Genomic DNA, 13,078 nt, shown 5'->3' on the forward strand with positions numbered 1-13,078 from the left:
ATAGAAACATACAAATCCTTACTAAGAATGCACAATCTGAAAAGAGAGTGACTACATGAACATAAATGTCCGGGATATTATGACCCCAGAGTAAATGTGTTAGTTTATAGACCAAATGTGTTGGTTTTGAGAGGTCAGTGGTAACAAACAGGTACTATAAAACATTGTTTTCTAATTTCCTTCTTTATATCTAGTAACCAAATATGTTGGGAGTTTAAAAACTTAAGATTTTTAATGGAGCCCCTTGCATACAAAAAGACAGTATAATTATTGGAAAATTCCTGACATTAGCATCCACCTTGATATGACTCCAATATGCATCACTGTATAACTAGCAATTTCTAAAATGAGAGTTTTTGAATGGTGTAACATTTTCAACCAGGATTCTGCTGAGTTTCATTGCACCCGGGCATGAAATTATCATGGGAAGAGTTAAAGTTATATAACCCTGAGTACTGACAGCCTGAGGGTAGAAGAGAAAACAAGCAAATGAACAACAAAGTGGGTATAGCTAGTGTGTAATTTTTGTCTTTATCTTCAAAGGAATGTATTAGGATTACAGACCCACATGGTACTTTTGCTAAAGCCCAGACAACTATAAATATATATTTTTTTAAACATTTACTCAGTGTCCTTTCAGCAGCAGCCCACAATATTGTCTCCTCTTTCCTCACACTTTCCTTTTCTGGCCTATGTAATACCTCATTCCTCCTGCCTCTCTAAATGGACTTCCTCAATGTCCTTTGCTGGATAATCCTAAGGCTAGGGTTTATATGCTGCTGTCGGTGCTCAGACTCAGTCCTGGTTCCCTCGCTTCTTCTCATTCCAACCCATCTCTAGCTAGCCAATATTATCAATGCCTATCGGTTCATTTACCTTAGATACCAACTACATATCAGTTAAACGTCAATGCAGAACTCCTGAATCATACAGACACAGTTGTCTATTAGACGGTTTTAATGGCACATCTCAAATTGACTTCAAGCTAAACAGACATAAAAAACAATTCTTACTATTCATAGCATTCTCACTCCAAACTTGACCTTCCCTCAACAATTTCCAAATCAGTGAATATCTCTACTGGCTTTATACCAACTTGCGCAAGTCAGAAAATGAAGTTTTATTTAAACATCACCTTCTTTATCACTCCTCAATCCACTAGAGTCCTTTTCATTATGCCTCCCTAAATATACCCTAACTTATTCTACTTCTTTATCTCCATCAATCCCATTCTAATCCAGGCTACCATGATTTTTTTCTTGAATTATAGCAATCACCTCTTAAGTGATCTTCCTACAGTTAATTGAGCCCCACTTCAAATCAATCTTTGCACTTAGTAAGAATAATCATTTGGAAATTCAAACCTCTTCATGTAATTGTTTTTGATAAAACACTTTAATAAAGTCCCTCTGTTCTTATCAAATCCTTTGCATGGCTTAAAAGGCTCATCCTAGTCTAATGTTTACCGATTATCTTACTATACCAATCTCATCATTCTTCACTCAGTTACTGATTCATAATCTACTTTACACTTCAATCCTATCAGTGCATCAGATTTTTAAAATAGTATAATGAAACATTTTCTTCTAAAAATATTACACCCCAAAAGCATGTTCTGAAAACTCTGCAGTTGCCATGAAACCACGTCTTGAAGTCTATAAAAAACAGACCGTACTAACCCAGATCATAATGTTTAATTTTTGCCTTCAGATAACAGATTAAATAAAAGATCTATCTACAAAAACAAAGGCAAATTATTTCCCAGACTATTCAATTAATTTGAAAGGAACCACCAACTATGGACTGGCATGCTAAGAACATAACTGTAGGTTACATTAGGCTGTAGGTTACATTAGGAACAACTTCTCTTACACAAGTTGTGCTTAAGTTGCATTACTTTTCAGTGACTAATAATGAAATACTGATGGAAAGTTCCATCTTTCAGAAGTCCAATCTATTTGATACATTAGTACTCTTATCTTCAAAAATATCCCTCAGCTTTGACAGCTGCCCCTTAAAATTTTCCTGTAAGTTCTTTTAAATAACTAAACCTGTAAAGGCCCTTACACAGCTGTTCTTTGATCCCCAGTCAGCCTTAGGCAATGACATCAATGCTGGGTTAGAATAGTAACTATTTACTTACCATATTGTAGGTGGCTCAGAACCTTCTATTTCTAAGTAATCATACTTTTCCTCCATTTGGAAATCAGTAAATATGAGTGAAATTGTGTCTCCAGGCTCTGCTACAATGGTCCAAGTGCAATCGGCATTGTTATGGTACTCATTAGGAAAACTTGGGCTTGAAATGATGCCACTGGATCCTCTCATCGTTCCTCCACACGCATCTTCAGCTGTTAAAACAAGGACAAGATGTTCAGCTATAAGTCATTAAGAAAAATGCAACTAAAGCAACTCTGTTAACAGTTTTGGATAAAAACAGCAGTTCAAATATTGTGATACCAAGTGTATATTAATAAAGGTTAAATAAAATGAGAAGTCCATGAAAACATTTTAAACACATATATGAATATAAACTATATCTTGACAATTTTATAACTATTAGTTGAAACAGCAATTAACATAAGTAAAAACCTACAGTCCTATTAGATCTCAGGATAACAGGACCAAGATTTTCTTTTCATTGATTAGGTGATGAAGTGAATAAAACAAAACCAACATTGTTCTTAAGGTCTGTAATGGGAAATCTTTAATCACTTTGTACACATTTATGGTAGGACTGAGCTTTGTTTTTATTTTTTTAACGTAGGTATGTACAAAATAAACAATGTAAGAGAAAATATAATTTTTGTCAGTGGCATTTTTCAAAAGCTTTTTAAAGTATTTGTAAAATTAAACTTCGAACAAAAATACATTGGGGCACCTGGGTGGCTCAGTTGGTTGGATGTCCAACTCTTGATCTCAGCTCAGGTCATGATCTCGGGGTCCTGAGACTGAGCTCCACATTGAGCTCCACACTGGGCATGGACCCTGCTTGAGATTGTCCCTCCCTTTCCCTCTGCTCCTTGTTCACGCTCTCTCTCTCTCTCTAAAATAAAATCCTTAAAAAAATACATCACTTATCTAGGAAACTTTAGAGAGAAAGAACATAATAATTAATATATCTTTGGTAATGTATTCCCTGTAACTCCACCAAATAACGTAAGCATATTTTGTTAGGTGTTTATATGATATATGTATATACAATATTGTAAATAAATTTTTACTAGCTCTATATTAGGACCTATGGTTCCCATTTTCCAAACAGGGGTCATAGGTTCTCCACAAGTCTACTTTTGGCCAATGGTGTATGCTAACAGAGGGTATACTTGACCACCTATGTTTAGTGTGAGATGTGTAAGATAAAGTTCCTGTTTCATAAAGAAATTGAAGCTATAAAATTTGTCTCATCATAACACTGTTCAGGACAGTCAAGTTAATAGGCTACTAGTTCACTTGTGCAATAAACTGTCTCAAGATTTAGGCGGTTATCTTGAGCCACCGAGAAAATTCCACCAACTTAAATCAAATGTTAGAGGAAAAAAATTGGCTCTATAATGACCAAATATTATTTGATGTAATGACTTATACTCCATAACTTTAATACAGATGGACAGCATCCTGTTTAACTCCGTAATGGGCCAGGAATAGTAAAATGCTTTGGTGCCAGGGACAATGTTATTACTATACTGTGTATATCAAATAGCATTAGCTTCTTCCTGTCACTCTTTATCAACTTTGTAATTCATAAATTGAAAGCACAAATATATTACATTTAAAAGATATTTAACTTTTATCACCCACTATTGTAAAAGTTGTATTTATTTTCATTGCATGTCCTCTCTATATTTTTAAGTTTTCGGGGCTAATTAGAACTTGTGGTCCTGTCTAGAATATGAGGCATATTATTACAACTTTCTTGGCAGAACACACAGTGCCTTCCCTCAGTATCTTAACTTTAACCTCTGGTAAACATGTCCTGCGCACCCTATCCCTGATCCCAAATTGCCTCTACTCGTTGTCTTCCCAGTACTAACACCAGGATTGAGTAGTACTTTGGAAATAAAATGTTACACTATCATATATTTGTAGTGTATCTAGTATACAACATATTCAAACCATAGTTCTGTGAGCTATTTATTTTTGTGTCTCTAAATATAATCCCAGGCAAACTTATATTTCAGTTAACATTAAAATTTTAAAAAATCCTTTTTTTATTCAGAAACCTCAGTTCATTGATTAATATATCTAGTGCTGGGTATTTGCAAAATAATTGACTTCTTTGCTCTCCTTAGTTTGGGCTTGTGGCAGATGGGGCAAAGGTAAGGCAGAAGAGTGGGCTCTTCTTCCCTGTTTTCCCTCCTAGTATTTTTGTTCATATACCCCTACTCACTGAGCATTCTGTAATTACTCCTGGAGTTGGATGTAGAAGGGATCAGGGGACATGAATCCTTATACTTGTGTGACACTGATTTGGTACCATTTCCAAGGGTTTTTTTGCTCATGAACATTTATGGGATCCTCAGAGGTGTCCCATTCAGTTCTCTTGTTGTGAGGGAATGTATCTGTCTGCTTAGTTGCCTAAATTTCTCCCTTACAACATGGATATAGACTAATGTCTCCTTGTCCTTCCAGGTGGGCCTCTTGGACAGGATCTAAGACAATTCAAGACCAGAACTCCCTCACAAAAGTCCTGCATTTGGTCAAATGAAAACATACCTCATTTATTCATCCTCTATGGAAATGCAGTTCCTTCCCAACTGCAGCCTTATGGCTTTACCATCAACATTTAAGTATTTCAACCTTGCTTTAATAATAATACACTCTGTCCTCAAAGCTACAGGGCATACAAATCAATTTCTCTGCATGGTTTCTTTGAAGTTCCTCAATAAAGGCTCACAGAAGAGAGAAATCAACCCAAACTCCTAATACATGAGATGGATCACAACTTGTAGAACAGATCTCTGTAGGGAAATTTCTATTTTACAGCAAAATAACCTCAACCCAAAAGTATGAGTGACTTGTACTTGAAAACCAAATGGGAACACACATATTCCAGCACTGAAACCAATGCTGTTGCCAATTCTTGCATCGAGTTCTTTATTCAGCACTCTTGTTTATCCCTTTATTACTAGAGAGACTATCACAGAATCAGCATCTGACAAAATTGTGAAATATTGCTTTTAGTACATGTTAGATAAATAACAGTTTGCCTAGGTGGTCCTACCTGAACGCCATAAACTTTGTATTGTGATTTGGCCTAGATTTGATATAATACTTATAAAAGCCAATACATTTTCTATAATCATAGACTGTTATAGCAGAATATATTACCTAAACTAAAATTTTTATCTTATAACAGAGTTGGAACAACTGGAAGGCAGCATTAGAATAAACCATGAAACCCTTAAATCCAGTGCCGGGCTTTCTGTGCTAGGTAACACTGCGTGGTCACTGATCAAAGTGAGTTGGTCTTTGAATTCATTCAACATCACTCTGTCCTGGCCATCAGGCTTGCCTGCTAGATTAGTGTTGTCTGCAAGATCTTCTGTCCAACAATACACAGAAAGGGCAGGAGTCACCAAGTTTGTTCAAAAGAACCATTTCTTAACAGACTCCAGACACTAAGGGGATCATACTGGTTATGTGTACAGATTTTCTGTGAATTTAAAGTAAATTCATTTGGTCATCTGTTAAAAATATATCCACTGAGATCTATAAGGTACCAAGGGGAAGTGCGTTAGTCTCTCAGCCTGCAGTGATGATCAAAAGTTAGGGTATTCTCTGCCTTCACTGAGCATTCTGCCCAGTAGAGTATAAGGGTCTAAACAAATGACAAAGCACTTAAAGTTACGTTTCTTTCAAGTACTATTAATAAGGAGCATTTAGTATTGACATCATATGGTGGGCTTTGAACTAGTTAGGGAATTCAGGAACACAGACTCTCTGAGGAAGTGATTAGAACAAACCTGAGAGGTAAACAGTAATCATTAAATAGATGAGAAGCAGAAGGAAACGTATACGGACACTTTCACTGGAGGAAACAGGCATTCTCCAAACAGAAAATTTGTGTGCTGTTGCCAAGAGAGTGAGGGCTTATGTGGTACTAAATACAGTTGGGAGGGCAACTAGGAGCTAGACCTTGTAGAACCTTTGTGACAAGCTTACGGAATTTCTTTAGAGCAATGGAAGGTTACTGATGGGTTTTCAGCAGAGATGACATGATTGGATTTGGGTTTTGGAAACATCATTCTGACAGCTCTTTGGAGTTGACAGAGAAATGAGAAAGTAGAGGATCAGATTAGGGGGCTTAATCAAGAGTTCAGGCAAATTTTTCCATGCTTTATTGCTTCCTCAAGATAAACAAGCTCTTGTTTTTCAGTGTTTTAGGGTATTTTTATCTCAGTATCTTCAAAAGATTAGGTTGATCTTTGTAGGTACTTTAGAATAAGTAGCATCATGACAAAATAAATTAGAATACTCCTCTTAGGCCTGTTTTTAAGAACAATATTTTTTCACCTAAAGAGTAAAGCAATGTGACTGAATATCTCAGATTTCTGTTATAGTAACTAGAAGTTGTACTGGCTTCAAAATGTGGTTACTTATTATATAAAGAATATAGTGGATAATAAAAAGGTGGTTTCTCTACTCTTGTTCAAAGGAGAGTGCATAGGTTATAAGATTGAAAGTATGCTATTTTAAAAATATATGTATATGTGTGTACATATACATATACTGGATGATGGAAAGTTGCATGTTAAGAAGCTTGCAGTCAATCTATTGTAAAACAAGAAGAAAATAATCAGTTCAGCCAATAGAATCAATGAGGGCAATGTGGTCTTTTAAGAATAAGCATTTTTTTTAAATAATCTTTTGACTTGGGACTTATTCCAATAGTCTGGGGAAAATACTATCAACTCTCTCTTAAATTCTTTTTTTTTTTTTTTTTAAGATTTTATTTATTTATTTGACAGAGAGAGAGACAGCCAGCAAGAGAGGGAACACAAGCAGGGGGAGTGGGAGAGGAAGAAGCAGGACCCTGGGATCACGCTCTGGGCCTAAGGCAGATGCTTAATGACTGAGCCACCCAGGCGCCCCGACTCTCTCTTAAATACTTAATGTACTAAATCTGTGGATAAAAACTATGGCTGGTAAATTTAAAATTCTATTAAACCTAGTTTTTCTTGTTTACAATATTATAAAGCTATCATGAAATAACTTCTATGTCTTTAAAATAACTGAATTTATGTAAACTTGGTAAACAACCTCTTTAATCTCTCACCTATAAAGCAGGGAGAAAAGTCACAAATAAAATAAAATATTAGTTTGTATTTAAATGAAAATATTAAGAAAAAAGTTTAATATTATTCCACAAATCTATTTTTCTTAAAATTAAATTTTATTTACTCTTCATTTCTGTTACACTCATTTAGATACTGAAAATACCAGACTTTGTTTTGGCTTTGGGTAGGAGACCATACATTTCATTTAAGATCTTGCAAATTAGAACTGCCCCAAAACATGACAGTAAAAAAAAAAAAAAAAAAAGAGACAGCACAAAAAAACACTTAAAACAGTTTTCTATAGCACATCTTTGCAGATTTTGATCTCATACTGTGCTCTGCCCTGCTATTAGTTTCTTCTGAAATAGCTTAGGGATGGGATGCAGGGGTGACAGGAAATAGACTTGTTTATCAAAAAAGATAAATGAACTGTAAATCACAGAAAATGAGTACACTTGGTGAATTTCAGATGCTAAGCATTCAACCCAATATCAGGGAAATTTATTTTGAAACTTTCCCTTGATAAATCTCAACCTTCCATTAGCAGTCAAGTAAAACTGACATCTACAGGGATTCTTGTTCCTTTGTAGACAGGCATCACTCTTGTATCTCTTAATTAGATAAACTATTTATATATTACATTTATTATCCATTATATTACATATGCAAAGCAGCCATTCCATTTCTTTAGCTATCCTTGTTTACATTTCCTAGTTCAGCCTTATGCATCTTCATGTTTAAGGAGAAACACTTTTCTCACAGAGAAGAAAATTGAGCAACAGGGTAGTTAAATTGTACATCTTCTAGACTGGTAGTTTTATGTTTTTCAAGGCACAACACATAATGCTGTTCCAAGTATTAAAGAAAAGAGAAGTAGATTTTTTATGATTATGGAGAAAATCAAAGGGTCCTTATTTTCATTTCTCAGTCCAGTCTCCTCAGCTCCTTTCATATCAAGACAGATAAAATTAAATTCATCTGAGAATCAGATTTATAACCACTTGAAGAAGAAAAACATTCATCGTTCATCCAGATAAACACTTGATGGAAAGGGAAAGTAAGCTAAGCATAATGGCACTCAGCATTGGGGGTTTATTCCTAAATACTCAAATATGCTTTGCAGCAAGTATCTTAATTTATATTTACCTTCCTAATAGACATATTTAGACAATGAGAAAGTAAGTTAATGTACTGAGGAAAGTAATTAATAAATATGTGGATTTTTATTTTAACATTTAGCTTAAAATCTCCAAATAAGAAAAGAAATAAAAAGCATTCATTCAATGATAATTTAAATTATTTAAAGATTTGGAGGAAAAAAATCTTTCAATCAAGAGGGAGCCATGACACAGCAACAGGGACCAAATTTACATGCCTTTCTTCAAAAAAAAAAATTAAAAACTAAGCAAAATAAAATATTTTTAACACTGAACCAGGGCCATACAGAATTGTAACTCTCAGAAAGGAGAGGAATATAAAAGAGGAGAGACCTATAATTGCCTGGCTTTCTGTCTAGAAGCACATTAAGTACCAGAGATGGGGATTATCAGAACATGATGCTCTCCTTGAGCTAAGTAGACAGTGTTCAGGGAGCATGACATGCCCATAGTTGTAAGAAAGGATTTCAGAGAGGGAGCTCTGCCAAAAAACAACCCACAAAATCTGCAAGGTAGTGCCCTGGATCTTTGCTAAATATGAGCAAATGCACATAAAGGGTGAAATTCCATGCAAACAGGCAAAGAGAGACCAAGGATCTTTGTGCTGAATGGCTCCAAGGGAGCACAAAGGGTTGGGTATTTTGCAAATTCCTCCAACTAGGGTAGAGAGTTCTCTTTAAATAACCAGAGTATTCAGTAGAAATTCAGAAGGGATGAACTTCATTAGAGGGGCTGAACAATCCTTAGAGCAAAGTTTACTCTAGAACTGTCCTAACACAATTTAAAAACAAACCTCAAAGACACTATCTGAACCTAATGTAATTTTGCTTTATATCAGGAGAAAACCCAACATTCTTTAAAGGATGAAACTAAATCCAACACTCAATAACTTAAAATTCACAATGTTCAACATCTAGTAAAAAAGGAGTAGTCACCTCAAGAGGCAGAAAAATACAACCCATCACCAAGAAAACTATTACTCAATAGAAACTAAACAAAAATGATGGAGATGATAGAATTGTTATAATTTTGTTCTACAATTTAAAGCAAGGGCTGGCAAACTACATGTCAAGCTCTACCTGGGCTATACCCTGTTTTTGTATTGCCTAAGAGCTAAGCATGATTTTTATAATTTTAAAGAAGTATAAAAACAGATGACAAACAAGCTAGAATCAAAGATAAATATATGATAGAGACCATATGTACCTAAAATATTCATTACATAACCCTTTACAGGAAATTTTATTACACAACCCTTTACAGGAAAAATAAACACAGTGAACATATTGTGGAAGGAAGATATACAGTAATCAAATAAAACTTTAAGAGACAAAATACATATTATTCTAAATGAAAATAATTGCTCAATGGGGCTTATTGCAGATTAGATACTAAAGAATAAAACATAGTGAACTTGAAGGCAGAGAAATAGAAACTATTCAAAATGAATGAGAAAGAACAGAAGAACTTTAAAAAAAAAAAAATCCCTGTAGGAAAATATCAAGCATTCTGATGTAAATAATACTGGAGTTCCAAAAGGCAGTGGGGCAGAGCGGAAGCACAGAAAGCTCTTTGAAGATACAATGGATAAAGAAAAATCCAAATTTGATGAAAACTAAAAGCCCACAAATATAAGAGGCAAAGGTTTTTGGCATCCTGGTGTGGCAGAGACAATTAGCTAAGCACCAAAATTCCTGTTCCACTTTCACATGAGCTGTTGTTAACTGGAGGCAGCTGTTCAACTAGAGCAAACTTTCCCGGGTTTCCTGAATCTAGATTCAGACATATAACTGAATTCTGGTGAACAGACAGACTGTCAGTGGCATGAGCTACCACTGCAAGTTCTGCCTATAAAAACCTCCCACAAGATCATACATACTCTGTTTTTCTCCTTATGTGCCCCAAAGATATTGTGCCCCAAGTGACCTTAAAGGCCACATGTTGACTGAAGACTTTTTTCCACATAGATACTTGAAATCTCTGTCTCACTTTAGTTTGTAAACTCTATAAAGACAGGGATGATATTTATTTTTGTTCATGTAATACCTCTATTAAAGATATTGACATATAGTAGAGGTTTATATGAATGTACTGAATTAAATACAAAATAAGTAAATGAGTAAATATAATTATTTGAACTGATCATCAAATTGGATTTGACCTCTGAACCATCTATAGAGTAGAATAAAAAGAGAATCTCAAGGAATATATCACTATTCCAAAGCAGAGGAGTAGTATGGTAATTGGAGCAATAAGTTAGAATTAAGTAGAAAAATGAGAGAAACTGCCAAATATATTTTAAGAACAAAATGTATGTTGCATGGCAAAAGCTTCAAAATTGAAATGAGAGCTTAACTGGAAAGACTTATTGCTATTCAGCACCTATAAGGTGGGAGTGAGTTAAGTTTTAGATTTTTCTCCATATTTAACTTCAATAAAGTTCAACTTCATTATTTGAAGAACTATAAATGTAGAATATTCAAGAGAATCACCAGATAAAACATGCAACTTAATGTGTGAATTTAGCAAGACCACTTATACACAGGAAATAAAAACATATCAGCACTGAATAAGAAGATATTGAAATTTTTAAAATATTTCTAATAGGATAAAATTTCAAATTTAGAAATTAAAATACGTAAACATGAAAAGCCTGAGCAAAACTCTACTTACATTTTTTGAGAGAAAACACGTATCTATATAAATAGATATTCTATGCTTTCAGATTGGTAATCTAAAAATGTCAGTACTCCCCAGATTAATCTATGGTTTTAGTGTATTCCCAATCAAAATTTCGGTGTGCACGTGTGTGAATGCATGTATGTAAAACACACACACACACACACACACACACACACACACACACATTTTCTTTATCCATTTCTCAGTGGATGACATTTGGGATCTTTCCATAGTTTGGCTATTGTTGGTAATGCTGCTATAAACTTTCTATTGGAACCCTTTTCCTAAATTCACCATTGATATCCTGAAGGACACACACATGTTCAATATGTTTTAATGGGCCTCTCTGTGACATTTAACATTATTATTAACTCATTCCTTTTGAGAACTCTCTTTTTTTGGCTTCTTTGTGAAATAGGTTACTGATTACCTTTTTATCTATCTAACCACTTCTTATCCATCAATCTACTGCCTCTTCTTTCCCTATCAGTTACTTTAATAACAGGCTTCTACTGCTCTTTTCATAATATATACTTTCTCCCAAGGTGACAAGATCTAATCTTTATTTCAACTCTCCTCCAAGTATACTGTCAATTCTGTAATCTATGTCATTTAGCTCTATCTTCACCATTCATTCAACTGCCAACAGGAAATCTTGTGTATTAATAAAACATATTAACTAGTTTTGGTAGCAATTTACCCTTTCCAAAATCCTTGTTTATTTCATAGTTACTGACTGCATAAATTTCAGTAGGAGGATTGACTGATTCTCATCTGAGCAGGGAGCTTTCAGAAACTATAGGAGTTTGAAGCAGTGGCTGAGGCCAAGTAAAACAGAAGAAATAGTTATTGAGATACAAGAAACCTTTGCATCCAAGATTCTGATTGCAAATACTGTGAGTGTGTTTATTGCTCTATTTCCTCAGCAAGACTGCATATCACACAGGATTTTAGGAAAGTGCTCTTAAGCTAAGGGTTGTCTGATGAGAATTGGGCAAAAGTCACTTAAGTCACATCCAAGGCTAATCTTTAAAAATATCATTTCACATCCTCCCTGCCTAGGAATGACATATACCATAACTTAAAATCTATCTTCTTTTCTTATCCCTTTATATTATTTTTTATGGGAAAGCCTGGAGTATCTTTTAATAATGGAAATCAGATCATGTCACACATACTCTTCTGTAAGATTTTAATGGTTTTCCACGAATTTGGAATAAGATCAGTTCCTTACTATGACCTTAAGAGATCTTAATTCACAAACCTCTCAAGACAACAATAACCACAGATGGCAATAACTATAAGATCAAGATAGGTCACCAAACCTACAATGGAAACTGCATGGTTAAAAAGCAAATATTTACTGAATTTGACAAATGAGAAGTCAAGATTTCCTTAGTTTAGCAACATTGACCATTAGTTATATAGACAATGTGAATTAATCCTACTGGAACTCATTTTGTCAAGTGGATTTTTAAAGAAAATTTCCAGAAATAAGGAATGCTCATTTTCAGATTTAAATCTGATATATTTTTTAGATGCTTTCTCCCTGTTTTACCTCATAGACCAGATAACTAAAAAGTCATTCATGTTTTGTGTTCATTTTTATAAATCCCGTGCAGTGTTTTACCAAATCCAAAATTACAGAACTTGAGCCCAGTTTACCTGAAAATGAAAAATTGTAAATTTGAGTGAATCTGTTATTTTACAGAAGACATGGCTCATTTAAACAGCAGGAATGTAACAGTGTGGACAGAAACAATGACTATCTTTCTCATCATTGTATTTTCAGTGATTAGAAATATGCTTGGCGGGGCGCCTGGGTGGCACAGCGGTTAAAGCGTCTGCCTTCGGCTCAGGGCGTGATCCCGGCGTTATGGGATCGAGCCCCACATCAGGCTCCTCTGCTGTGAGCCTGCTTCTTCCTCTCCCACTCCCCCTGCTTGTGTTCCCTCTCTC

General features: G+C 34.8%; 1 protein-coding gene across 3 annotated transcripts in view; it reads right to left on the reverse strand.

The window, feature by feature from the left end:
- Window positions 1-13,078, reverse strand: part of CSMD3 (CUB and Sushi multiple domains 3) — a 1,145,609-nt gene that overhangs the window by 799,187 nt on the left and 333,344 nt on the right. For all 3 annotated transcript variants that reach the window (XM_040625739.1, XM_040625738.1, XM_008689272.2), the window contains exon 5: window positions 2,144-2,351. In XM_040625739.1, coding sequence (XP_040481673.1) covers window positions 2,144-2,351 — 208 coding nt within the window. The remainder of the gene's footprint in view (window positions 1-2,143; window positions 2,352-13,078) is intronic.

This window comes from Ursus maritimus, unplaced genomic scaffold (assembly GCF_017311325.1).
Source record: "Ursus maritimus isolate PB19 unplaced genomic scaffold, ASM1731132v1 scaffold_9, whole genome shotgun sequence".
Taxonomy (NCBI): Eukaryota; Metazoa; Chordata; class Mammalia; order Carnivora; family Ursidae; genus Ursus; species Ursus maritimus.